At 53.4% G+C, this 10,653-nt stretch overlaps 4 protein-coding genes and 1 non-coding gene across 5 annotated transcripts; 1 reads left to right on the top strand and 4 right to left on the bottom strand.

Annotated features, from left to right (window-relative positions):
• Window positions 1-487: 487 nt before the first annotated feature.
• On the bottom strand, window positions 488-2,299 carry B0H65DRAFT_460077 (uncharacterized protein). The gene has a single exon (XM_062826508.1). It carries the CDS (start codon window positions 2,225-2,227, stop codon window positions 638-640), a length of 1,590 nt encoding a protein of 529 aa, XP_062685465.1. The 5' UTR covers window positions 2,228-2,299; the 3' UTR covers window positions 488-637.
• Window positions 2,300-3,808: 1,509 nt separating this feature from the next.
• On the bottom strand, window positions 3,809-5,286 carry B0H65DRAFT_146007 (uncharacterized protein). The gene has a single exon (XM_062821004.1). It carries the CDS (start codon window positions 4,832-4,834, stop codon window positions 4,112-4,114), a length of 723 nt encoding a protein of 240 aa, XP_062685466.1. The 5' UTR covers window positions 4,835-5,286; the 3' UTR covers window positions 3,809-4,111.
• Window positions 5,287-5,367: 81 nt separating this feature from the next.
• B0H65DRAFT_t111 lies at window positions 5,368-5,471 on the bottom strand. Its single transcript has one exon. It is a non-coding gene; the product is annotated as a tRNA-Leu (tRNA).
• Window positions 5,472-6,974: 1,503 nt separating this feature from the next.
• B0H65DRAFT_460081 (uncharacterized protein) lies at window positions 6,975-8,196 on the bottom strand. Its single transcript, XM_062826509.1, has one exon. The coding sequence runs from the start codon at window positions 7,823-7,825 to the stop codon at window positions 7,211-7,213; it is 615 nt and encodes a 204-aa protein (XP_062685467.1). The 5' UTR covers window positions 7,826-8,196; the 3' UTR covers window positions 6,975-7,210.
• A 204-nt stretch (window positions 8,197-8,400) lies between these two features.
• On the top strand, window positions 8,401-10,132 carry B0H65DRAFT_569937 (uncharacterized protein; the record flags this gene model as incomplete). The annotated part of the gene is made up of 2 exons (XM_062830429.1): window positions 8,401-8,973; window positions 9,015-10,132. The coding sequence occupies 2 exons, from the start codon at window positions 8,401-8,403 to the stop codon at window positions 10,125-10,127; spliced, it is 1,686 nt and encodes a 561-aa protein (XP_062685468.1). The 3' UTR covers window positions 10,128-10,132.
• Window positions 10,133-10,653: the final 521 nt, after the last annotated feature.

Raw genomic sequence — 10,653 nt, forward strand, 5'->3', positions numbered from 1 at the left:
TCAGAGGTTGGAATGGACACAGTCGAGGGAGGCACCTAAAGTTGAGAGGTAGGAACATTCGTCTTCTCGATGTGGTGGCATAGATAGTCTGTATCACGCTACGTGGGCGCTGATGGAAAGCGTCAATGGAGAACTGCTCCCTTTGTCTGCGCTGATACCACCAGGCGACGATACATGGGTGGTTCACGAGTGATGGCGTTTGTTTCGCATCTTGGGGTATTCTGAACGACCGAACGACCTCTCCAAACGTCTCCCTTCAAGGAGGCGGGTAATTAAAAGTACAGCATGGGGAGACTGAATGAACGAAGCGTTTGTCTAATGTCATCCTAGAAGACGTGAGCATTCTTTGCCATGACTAGCTCATCCTCGCGTTTGACCATTGCGTTTTAGCCTAGCAACGAGCGTTGGCATCAAGTTAGGCGCAATATGTTCAACAGGTTCAATAGCGTCAGGACAAGAGATGCCATAGATATATGAACGGGTGTGGCACTGGTATCACAAAATGGGTATTTCGAGCTAATTGACTACTTTCCAAACATCATCCACCAACGAGATGGTATCGTCCTACATGATTGTCGCAAGACGCCGCACACTCCTCCCAACCGCAACGATCCCTGTTTGACCTCTTCACTCCCGCTTAAGCGTTCATGGGCTCCTCAGCAACATAGTGCAAGTAGGCACCCAACAGCTTGATGCCCTCAATGTAGTTCCTCTTGTCAAGCTTCTCGTTGATGGAGTGAGCACCGTCGGTGGAGCTTCCCATGGGCAGCAGAAGGACGTTCTTGCCAGTAGCCTCCTCGAAAGTCAAGGTGATAGGAATGGAACCACCCTCGCGAGTGAAATCGGGCTTCATACCCCAGACACGCTCGGTAGCCTTGGCAGCAGCAGCAAAGTTCCAGTGGTTGGGGCTAGCCTTCCACCACTTGCCGCAGTGCTGGGCGTACACCTTCATGGTGTTCTTGGAGCCGAGCTTCTTGAACACCTCGTTGACGTGATCGTACACGCACTGGTTGGTCTTCTCAATCTCCATGTCGGGGACGGAGCGGATCGAGAACTTGCCGATGACCTTGGCGGGGATGACGGTCTTGGCTCCGGGGTTAGAGAAGGCACCCTCGACACCGTGGATGGACAGGGAAGGGAAGCGCCAGCGGGCCATGAGGGTCTTCTTCTTGTCCTCGAAGATGGTGGTCTTGCTGCCGAGCGACTCGTGGAGGGTCTCCATGGTGAAGGCAATGTCGTCGTACAGACCCTCCTCCTCGGCGGTCACGGGGGCGACCTGCTCGGCGATGCCCTTGATCTGGATCTTGCCGTCGGTGTCGACGAGCGAGGCGAGGATGCGGACGAGGTCGGTCATGGGCTCCTGGGCAGTACCGCCAAAGACACCCGAGTGAAGATCGGCGGCGGGGCCGGAAACCTCGACGCTGTAGTAGTTGCAGCCACGGAGACCGTAGGTCAGGCAGGGACGCTCAGTGCCGAGCCAGTAGTTGTCGCTGATGCAAACGGCGTCGGCATCGGCAAAGTACTTCTTGCCCTCAGCCATGACGAGCTCCTCGAGACCGTCCGAGCCGTACTCCTCCATACCCTCGAAGCACATGAGGAGGTTGACGGGGAAGTCGACACCGGCGGCCTTGTGAGCCTCAATGGCGTTGAGCCAGCCCAGGACGGGGCCCTTGTCATCGGTAGCACCACGGCCGCACATGCGCCCGTCCTCCTTGACGGTAAGCTCAAAGGGCTCGGTGTCCCAGCCGTCGCTCTTCTCGGCGGGCTGGACGTCGTAGTGACCGTAGACGAGAATGGTGCGCTTGTTCTTGTCGTTGCCGTAGCGGCCGAGGACGACGGGAGGGAGGTCGAGATCGGTGCCCTCCTGCTTGCCGAGAGGACGGAGCTCGACGGTGGCGCCCAGCTTGGTCAGCTCATCGGCGAGCCACTGGCCCATGCGGACGACATCAGGGCGGCGGGCAGCCTCGGACGAGATGGAGGGGATGGCAACGGCCTGGCGCAGGCGCTCGATGAAGTGGTCGGACAGGGAGTCCACCTTTTGGAAGTAGCTGTCGAGTTGGGGGGCCATTTTGCGAGCTTGATGGGCGCGGATCGACTCGGTGAGGTATGTTTTGTTGAGGGAGAAAGGGGAGAGAGAAGTCGGAGAGAAGAATGATTTTGTCGGACGAGTGATGGGACGGCGGATCTGGATCAATTGGGAAGGTCGCCAACCAAGCGTGCGGGGCATTGTCGCGGAGGAGGGCGCGGGAAGAGACTGCTGGTTCGCGACGGGGGAGAGCTGCCGGGATCTACGGACAGCTTCAGTGGACTTCTCACTAACAAAAAGAGGGGGCCCCTCGTGGGCGTCTGACATGTCGTGCCCCGCTCTCCGCGCTTACTGTCGGCAAGCCTAGCGTCCTTGGCGGGGCTGTCTTATCGGGTGGTGATAAGATAGAGATGTGCGATAAGGAAACATGACGTCCTCACCTCCCCAAAGATGCTATGCTGTCTTCATGTTGGCTGTCCCGTCAAGACAATCACTAGTCTTCGTCCGTGAACTCCTTATAAAATCCCCTCTCAACCAACTCCTCGAGTTCCACTCCGTGTCCAAGTCATATTTTCACTAGACGGGAAGGTCTTGCCGCTGGAAAGCTGCCGTGGGCCTGGCGAGAAGAAGTCCGCCAAAAATCGGAAGGAGCTACTCGCGTCGGGCCCGATACGCGTTTCACCCAGCTCTTCCTGGCTGCCGATTCCTTTTGTCGGTTCTGGTACCGGCCTTCAGCAGTCACGCAAATCGCGACACCAATCCTTCCTCCATCTACCATCTCCCGGCAGCTGTACTCGATATCACCCTTTGGCCGCAACTTCAAGCCGATCGACATTGGAACTTCTACCTTGGAAGCCCGATCAGATTGAAGCCCATCAGCCGTCGCTGCCAATTTCCGGAGCAGGCCACGGTCGTCTGTGTCCATCTACGACGCAAGGAGCACGGGAGCTCTCTGCGCGAGAAAAAAGACCGAAAGCGTCCCCATTGGACAGACTTTGGAAGATGATCAATACCGACTCCCGTTTCCTCCCCGATTTCCGTGTTTCTCCGTGCTGATACTCCCTCCACCAGACGACCTTTGGTACCTGCCCGAGTCCCGCACCCCGACAACGGCTTCCGAGCTTCGCATACCTACGTCCCCGAACTCTCCGCTCCAGAGTCCCGACAACCGAGTCTACTCGACCCTAACGTATTCGAGCCCCGAGCTTTCGATAGCAACTGCACGACGTCCCGAGATTCTACCGCGAGTTCCGGCCGAACATACTCATACGGTGCATTCGAAGAGAAGGGAGGACGTATAGTCACCAGGGAGTCAGACGGCATGCCTGCCCTCTCTGATTCCAGTATATGACTTGTGTGTCCAGTCTCTGGGAGCAGCAAGGGAACAACGATCGGATGCCTTGCAGGTAATCGAACTTGTTTGGCGGGCTGCTCCCTCGACCGTGACAAAAGGCTCGGTGGAGACGGGCTATACCTAGATGTTATTGGGGTAACTGTGTTTCTGTACGTATTCCATCCTCCTTCTCCCCCATGTCCGCTATCATGTACCCAACCATGGTCTGCTCCCCGATTTCTTCCTCGATCTCTATACCAATACTTCACGAGAATGCCCCCATGCTCAGCTACCACCGTACAATCTAATGCTGGTTTGTTTGTTAGCTTAGTACTCCTGGTATACTGGACGTATCCATCCCGAATTGTCCCAAACCTCACAAGGACAGATTGAATGGCTAAGCACGGATCAAAAAGGTATTAATAAGATTCAATATGACATATTGAACTTCGGAAATGGCATATTCAAGGTAAGATTACGCTTTAATCATGAAACCAAACGAATCAATTAGATATAAAAACACCTAGGGAAGTTGATCCGAGGTCTCGAGGTAACAAACAAACTAGTATTGGACTGTACAAACAACAATCTCTCGCTGATGACACTTTTCAGCTGCTTAGACTTGACCTTGTCTTACTCCTCATGTTCCTCTCCCGCCGACCGATCCTCGTGCTGCTCCTTGCCGGCAATTTGCAATTTGAAAACATCCAAGAGTCTTTGAGCCTCGCGAATATCAGCCTCGGTCTTTTCAATCAACTCCTTTGTCTGGCACTGTCCTTGCCACACAGCTCCGGTCCATCAAGAGTCTCGCAAATTTGAGTGTCGAACGATCCAAAAGCACCCCTTGGCTTTGCTTGGCTACCGGACGTCGAAGGGTTTGCTTCCAGCAGATGATGTGGTGCCGGAAAGACGGATGAACTTGGAGGGGCCGCGGATGGGAAGACCGCCGCTGTCATTGGAAACAGCAGAGACTGCGATGGTGAGGTGCCCATTGGAAGACTCCTATCCTTGTCACACAGCTCGGTTCCATCAAAAGTCTGAAGACATCTCTCCAGCGCGAGCTTCAGCATATGATATGCCCTTTGAGCCTGATCCTTTGGCGGTGGCGCAATCTTGTGGTTCCTGATTTTCTCGAAAACGCCTTGCTTCGCCTTCTGAAGGCAGACAAGCTCCTTCGGGTCGACGTTGGGTGAGTTCAAGCCTTGCTGACCAATCCAGGCTTCGTACACGCTCAGCTTCCCGCCAATCTTGATCAGGTTCTTCAGTGTGGACATGTCCTTGTCCAAATTGCTTTCGTAGCCTTGGAGCATACCGACTAGAGACTCGAAACACGACGTGCTTTCCTTGGAGAGGCGGCTATACACGTCGAGGAGCTTTTCGACTTGTTCAAGTTTTGATTTGGCTTCCTCTAGAAGGGCGGAGAGGTTGATGTCTGGGGGTGCATGTTGCTTTTGGTTGGGAGTGGAAGACTTCATGTGGTCGGTGGATTGGAAGAAGATATGGTTTGGAGATATTGGAAGTGATGTGTGATGGAGTAGGATTGGTAGCTACTGATGGAGGGAGGGCGCGGTATTTGTACCAAGGCACTGGGACATGCATGGGCCGGATGCGAGGAAGAGCTGCATATGGGTGGTGGGGGGTTGGAACTTGCCCCGATCATTCACTCCGAGATCAAGGCAAGAAGGTGCCACGCAGACCTGCTGCATGACAACACCACTCCTTGGGCAAGTCTCAGTCAGAAGACGTCGCCAGACACAAGCCGCTTGAAGCGTAGGTACCTGCGCTACCGTTCTCACGACCTGCCTCAACCGCGACACTACCACGACTCTACGACAGCCAGAAGCTTCGATTCCTCGGCAGTCCTCGGCAGTTCTCCCGCTCACAGGCAACCCCGAAAAGGCGCATTTACTTACACACGGTGAGCATACAACATGGTTTCCGTTGGAATATTGGTTTGAGACATAGAGAGGAAAATACAAAAAAGGGTAAAGTAACGGAAAAAAAAAAGTGGTCCGCGCCGGATTCGAACCGGCGGTTTCCTGATCCCCCAGACTAGTTTGCCGAGTAGCGTATTCTCTAGACCAGGCGTACTACCAGTTACACCAGCGGACCACGGAAAAGGGTGCCAAGGACCTGACCTATATACCCGTTGGGACTGGGACTTGGGATGACAGTGGAAAACGCGAAGCAAAGGCAAGTGAGTGTGCTTCGTCTTCTCATATCATACCGACCCCGTGCCGTGGATCGAATTTTGAACGTTGAAAGCTAACTCGTTGTTGTGCCAGATCCTACTCTCCATGTGCCCGCATCAAACAAAGCTTGCCCGTTCGAACGTCGTCATTCCTCCGAGCTATACTAGAAGAGAAGGATAATATATACAAGGAAGTTGGCGGACTGGTAACCCGACATTGGCGAGCAGCGACCTAAGACCGCTTTCTGTGCCCCTCGAGGTGGAAGCTACTTCATGTCATCCGCTTTCCGCTTTCGCAACCCCCAAAACTGGCTTCGTTCCTGTCCCTGCCTCCTCAGAATCTCCTCCACCACACGCCTGCGTCCTCAAGAGCCTGCCTCTTTGCTTCCTGTTCACTCCGAAACTCGGCCTCCCTCTCCTTTTTGACCAATTCCATCGCCACATCCAATAACCTCATTCGCTCCTCCTCGGTCTCTTCCGTCAACCGCCGGGCGCCCGGCCCCTTTCCTAAACGACTCGTCGAGTAAATCGTCCATGGCCGCGTAGGTCCTGTCCTCGAGCCTGGTGATGGTGGAGCTGATCTTCTTGTACAATTTCTTTTGGTAGCCGGCGGCGGATTCGAGGCGGGAGATTCGTTGCTCTAGGGCCTCTTGTGCGGAGGGAGTGGGTGGGGGGTAGTTGAACGGGTGGGTGATGATATGGTGGGCATGCCACCTGTGGGAACTGACACGGTGGGCATGTCTTCTGTGGGAGTTGACATTGTCGAAGTGAACGTAGATGCGAGGTCCAAAAGGATGAATGATGGTTTAGGTGAGTGAAGGGTAGATGCTGGATGATTTAGGAGGAGCTGGTTGAGATGATGGAGGAGTTTGGAGGAACTTTCTGGGACAAGTGACCGGGAGCCATGGGATTTTAAATAGTTTCAACACGCCACGTACTAAGAAAATAGAAATTCATGATGTGCAGACAGACACGCTCGGCAGTCCGACTTTTCTAACTCCGATGCAAGACCCGGCCGAACGCGCATTTTTTTCACCGAATCCTGCACATTATGTCCCCCACTGCCCGAAGCTACATAATGCACGACTGTACCGACCCAGAATGACTCAAAGCCTTCGGGGATTAAACAAGTAAAATGGAGAAAAGTATGGATGGTAACTCATTGCCCCTGATGTTTTGTTTGCGAGATCTTTGAAGTCCCAGGGGTTGGACCCACTTTACTTACAAGGCTGACAAAAAGCGCTGTAGCTCGTCGACCAAGGGCGCAAAAACCAGGGATATGAAGCAAAGACTTGAGTGCATGAGAAATGCGCGATTATTTCATCATCACTTCCCTGAGATTTACGTCTCTGGAATCTCCGATGTTTTGTCGCGGATTTGACCACTTGACTGTTGCATCTTGTCTTTTATGGAACGCCCGGAAAGCGGGCTTTATGTGTTTGATCATGTGCGTTATGCATATATGTGGAATGCATGCACAATGGGCGAACTCCGAGTTCTGAATTGCATCGTGCATTAGGAGGAAATATGAGCGCCCGTAAATCGTACCTCTTCAAACGCTCGACTTCTTCCAAATCTCCTCCATAACTTGTCTATATTCGTGTATGTTCCTTGAAACCATCTTTCAGCTCTTTCATCTTTGGATCCTGTCGTTCAAAGCCTATTCCTCCTTGTGAATCTCGACATCAGCTGCCTCCAGATTCTGTTTCAACCCATCAACCTCCTTTTCCTCTTCAAGCCCAGTCTCCCTCATGCCCGACTCAGTCTGTTGCGCCATAAGTTGGTGCCCGGGATTCCTCCAGGTGTTCCTAAGCTCCCGCAACTCCTTCACCACATTTGGAAAGGCCTCCTTATAACTCTTGAGCCAATCGAGCTCATCCGTCTCCGGCGGCACTTCATGCCGTGTCGAAATTCCGTTCTCCAGGCACATGCTGATTACCTCCAAAAGGCGACATTGGTTGCGGACATAGGGAGCGGATGGGAAATCTTGCCATTCCTCTCGAGCTTCGTGAACTTTGGCCAACGCAAGCTCAAGTTGCTTGGCGATATGTCGGATATGCTCTTGAATTCGAGCAGACTTTTCTTCTCCAGTTGCGGCAATGCATGCGGGCGAGGCTGCTACCCAGTGAAGCTTTAGTTGGATCCACTCGGCTTTCAGGTTTTCGACGCCGGGCGCCTTTGAAAGCGGTCTGAACACGGTCTCTATCACGCGCAATAAACGTTGCCAACTCGCTTCGACCTCGTCGACGGTATCGCCTTGGAGGGGAGGCGCCATGCTGTGAAGTGGGTGGGTGGGTTTGTCCGCTGGAAAGCTGTCAAGTAGATCGGGTCGAAAAGCGGTTGAAGTCCCCTGCTGATGCCAAGGCAAAAGACGATGTGTGGATTGTGTTCTGGGGTAGACATTGAAAGAAAGAGGAATAATTTTGGAGGGATGGAGATACAAAAGGTGGCGGGGCGTGCCGATGACAGGTGAATGGAGGCCAAGACAAGAGGCCCAGTGAAGGGGAGTTCGGTAGGCAGCATTGCCACGTGCAAACGAACAATCGCTCGCACTTTCCCTTTCTTGTTGGATGGAAGTCCGTGCCCTAGGTTCCCTTCATTTAGGTGGCTGTCCATTTACCGGCAATCCCAAACTTTGCGTTCCTCTTGAACTTTTTCCTCTCAATCAACCAACACAACACACAACCACGGTATGGACCCCCACCCCTCTTGCCCCACCCCTCTTGCCCCTCCCTTCGCTGCCCTCTCCCGTCGCGCCTCCTCACCTCTCTACCACTTTCTCTATACGGTTGCGCTTTCTCCTCGTAGATATCGACTCTAAACTGATTGGTTTGCGATACAGTTGCCAAAATGCCGGACAAACCCTCTGACCAACCCTCAAGAAGAAGATCCTCGAGATCGAGGTCTCCCGAACACGGGCCTGCCCAAGTGCGGGACCGAATGGAACCTAGAAAGCGCGACAATAGAGGCGCTCAAAAGGGCAAGCAGAGCCTTTCGAAATCTGCCCAACAACAGGTCCGGCATCTTTTGACCGTCGGACAAAGCACACGTGGGGTTGGCAAGTCCATGTCGGACTTGACCAATATCAAGCCCAAATTTGACGAGCAAGGCAAGCTCTTTCCTCTCATCTCCGACGATGAGGTTCTCTACCGTTTCAACAAGAAGGGTGGAAATGAGCCAGATTTCATGGAGCGTGTCTCCGCCGACCCAAGCGCTTCTGATTTCAATTGGATGGCGCGTCAAGACAGGTTCAGCAAGCCAAACGCCTACATAGGCAAGACAACAACCGACCGCCAGTCGTTGGCTGCCTTGGTCAACCGAATCGAGCAGCTCGCCGAGGAACATAACACTTCGGTTGCCAGTTTCAGGATTGAGCTCGTCCCACAATTTTTCGTTGAAAACATTGCAACGAAGTTGAAGAAGGTCGAGCCAATGTCCAACGCGAGGACGAGCTCGATCAACAGGCCAGTCAGGTCGCAGAAGCTCCTGTTGTCTGCGGCAACAAGCTGTGCGGCAGAAAAGGCCACACACTCGCTCAGTGTGTCATCCCAGACCCCAAAACCGGTCTCGTGTATGGCTGTCCATTGTGCAACACGGGTGACCACCTTGTTGACATGGACTGTCCTCGAAAGCCTCAGCCGGCCCCTGGAGCAAGGCACGTGGACAGAGTGAAGATCAAAGGGTACGTCGAGACGCTGCTGGACGCGATCTTTGTTAAAAGGGCCAACAGGCCTTCGTTCGCAACCAATGGCATGACCTGGCCTCTGTTTTTCCATTCTTACCGTAAGGATGCGAAGGCGATCAAGTCTTACGCGGAACTTGATGGGTCAGTCTGGGATACAAAGGGCCGCTATCCATGGACCCATAAGTACGCTATGAAGATGGTCGACACAGAGGAAAAGCTAGCCCAGCTTTGGGGGTTTGACCCGGCCAAAGACGATCCGTTCAGCTGCCCTCACCTTTCTCAGGACCCTACGTGCTTGAAATACAAGTCCTTGTCCCAAACCATCCAGGCTTTTCACGATGGAAGGTGGACTCTTGCGACTGGTCACGTCCCTACTTACGAGGAATCGACGCATCTTTTGAGGCCCGCGTATTTGGAAGCTCGAGCCTGTAAGCTAGTCTCAACCGGCGAATTCCGTGTCAAGCCGGAGCCGGATACTGAGCGTCAAGTACCACCACCACCTGTCAAACCCGAGTCCTTCCCAGCTCCTACAATTGTGCATAACGCTTCCAGCTTGGCACTATATGTGTGGAATGAAGAAACTCAGAACTTTATCAATACTCCCGATTGGGAGTTCTTCCACTTCGGCACCACCGAGGACAAGGCAGAGGATCTCCTCCGTCGTTGCGATCCCGAGGCTGACTACGCCATCGACTACGCAGCATGGGTGTTCGAATACGGACAATCGCCTAGTGTGTCAGTTGGCGACTCCCTGGATGAGCAGGCTTACCGGGCCGTAATGAAGGCTGGTGCCCAATTCAAACTGAAGGCTCAAGAATGGAAGGACCGAGTGGCCGAACTGGAGCGCCAAGCGGAAAAAAGAAAAAACGCCCGAGAGGCAGAAGAAAGATAAAAGGCCCTAGAGGCCAAAAGCTCTACATCGACACAAGGTGTTGACGTGAAACGTGAACATGACTGATTCAAGCCAATTTGGTACACCTGATACCTCTCCAAAGGTCAATTCAGGTGGAAATTAGACAAGGTCCAATTAGGCGAGCCGTAAGCAAGCTCGCGGCATAGACCGACTCAAAAAAGCACGCGAGGAGGTTCTAGCTCTCCCACAGCGCGCTAAAACCCCTGAGGAGTTTCCTCGAGGCCCTTCCGGACTCATCTGACAGTGAGGTCTGACAGTGAGCGACCCTCACTAAACGCTGAGGGTTAGGGTTAGGGTTAGGGTTAGGGTTAGGGTTAGGGTTAGGGTTAGGGTTAGGGTTAGGGTTAGGGTTAGGGTTAGGGTTAGGGTTAGGGTTAGGGTTAGGGTTAGGGTTAGGGTTAGGGTTAGGGTTAGGGTTAGGGTTAGGGTTAGGGTTAGGTTAGGGTTAGGGTTAGGGTTAGGGTTAGGGTTAGGGTTAGGGTTAGGGTTCGGTAGGTTAGGGTTA

The sequence above is a fragment of the Neurospora tetraspora genome, assembly GCF_033439725.1.
Source record: "Neurospora tetraspora strain CBS 560.94 chromosome Unknown B0H65scaffold_2, whole genome shotgun sequence".
Lineage (NCBI taxonomy): Eukaryota > Fungi > Ascomycota > Sordariomycetes > Sordariales > Sordariaceae > Neurospora > Neurospora tetraspora.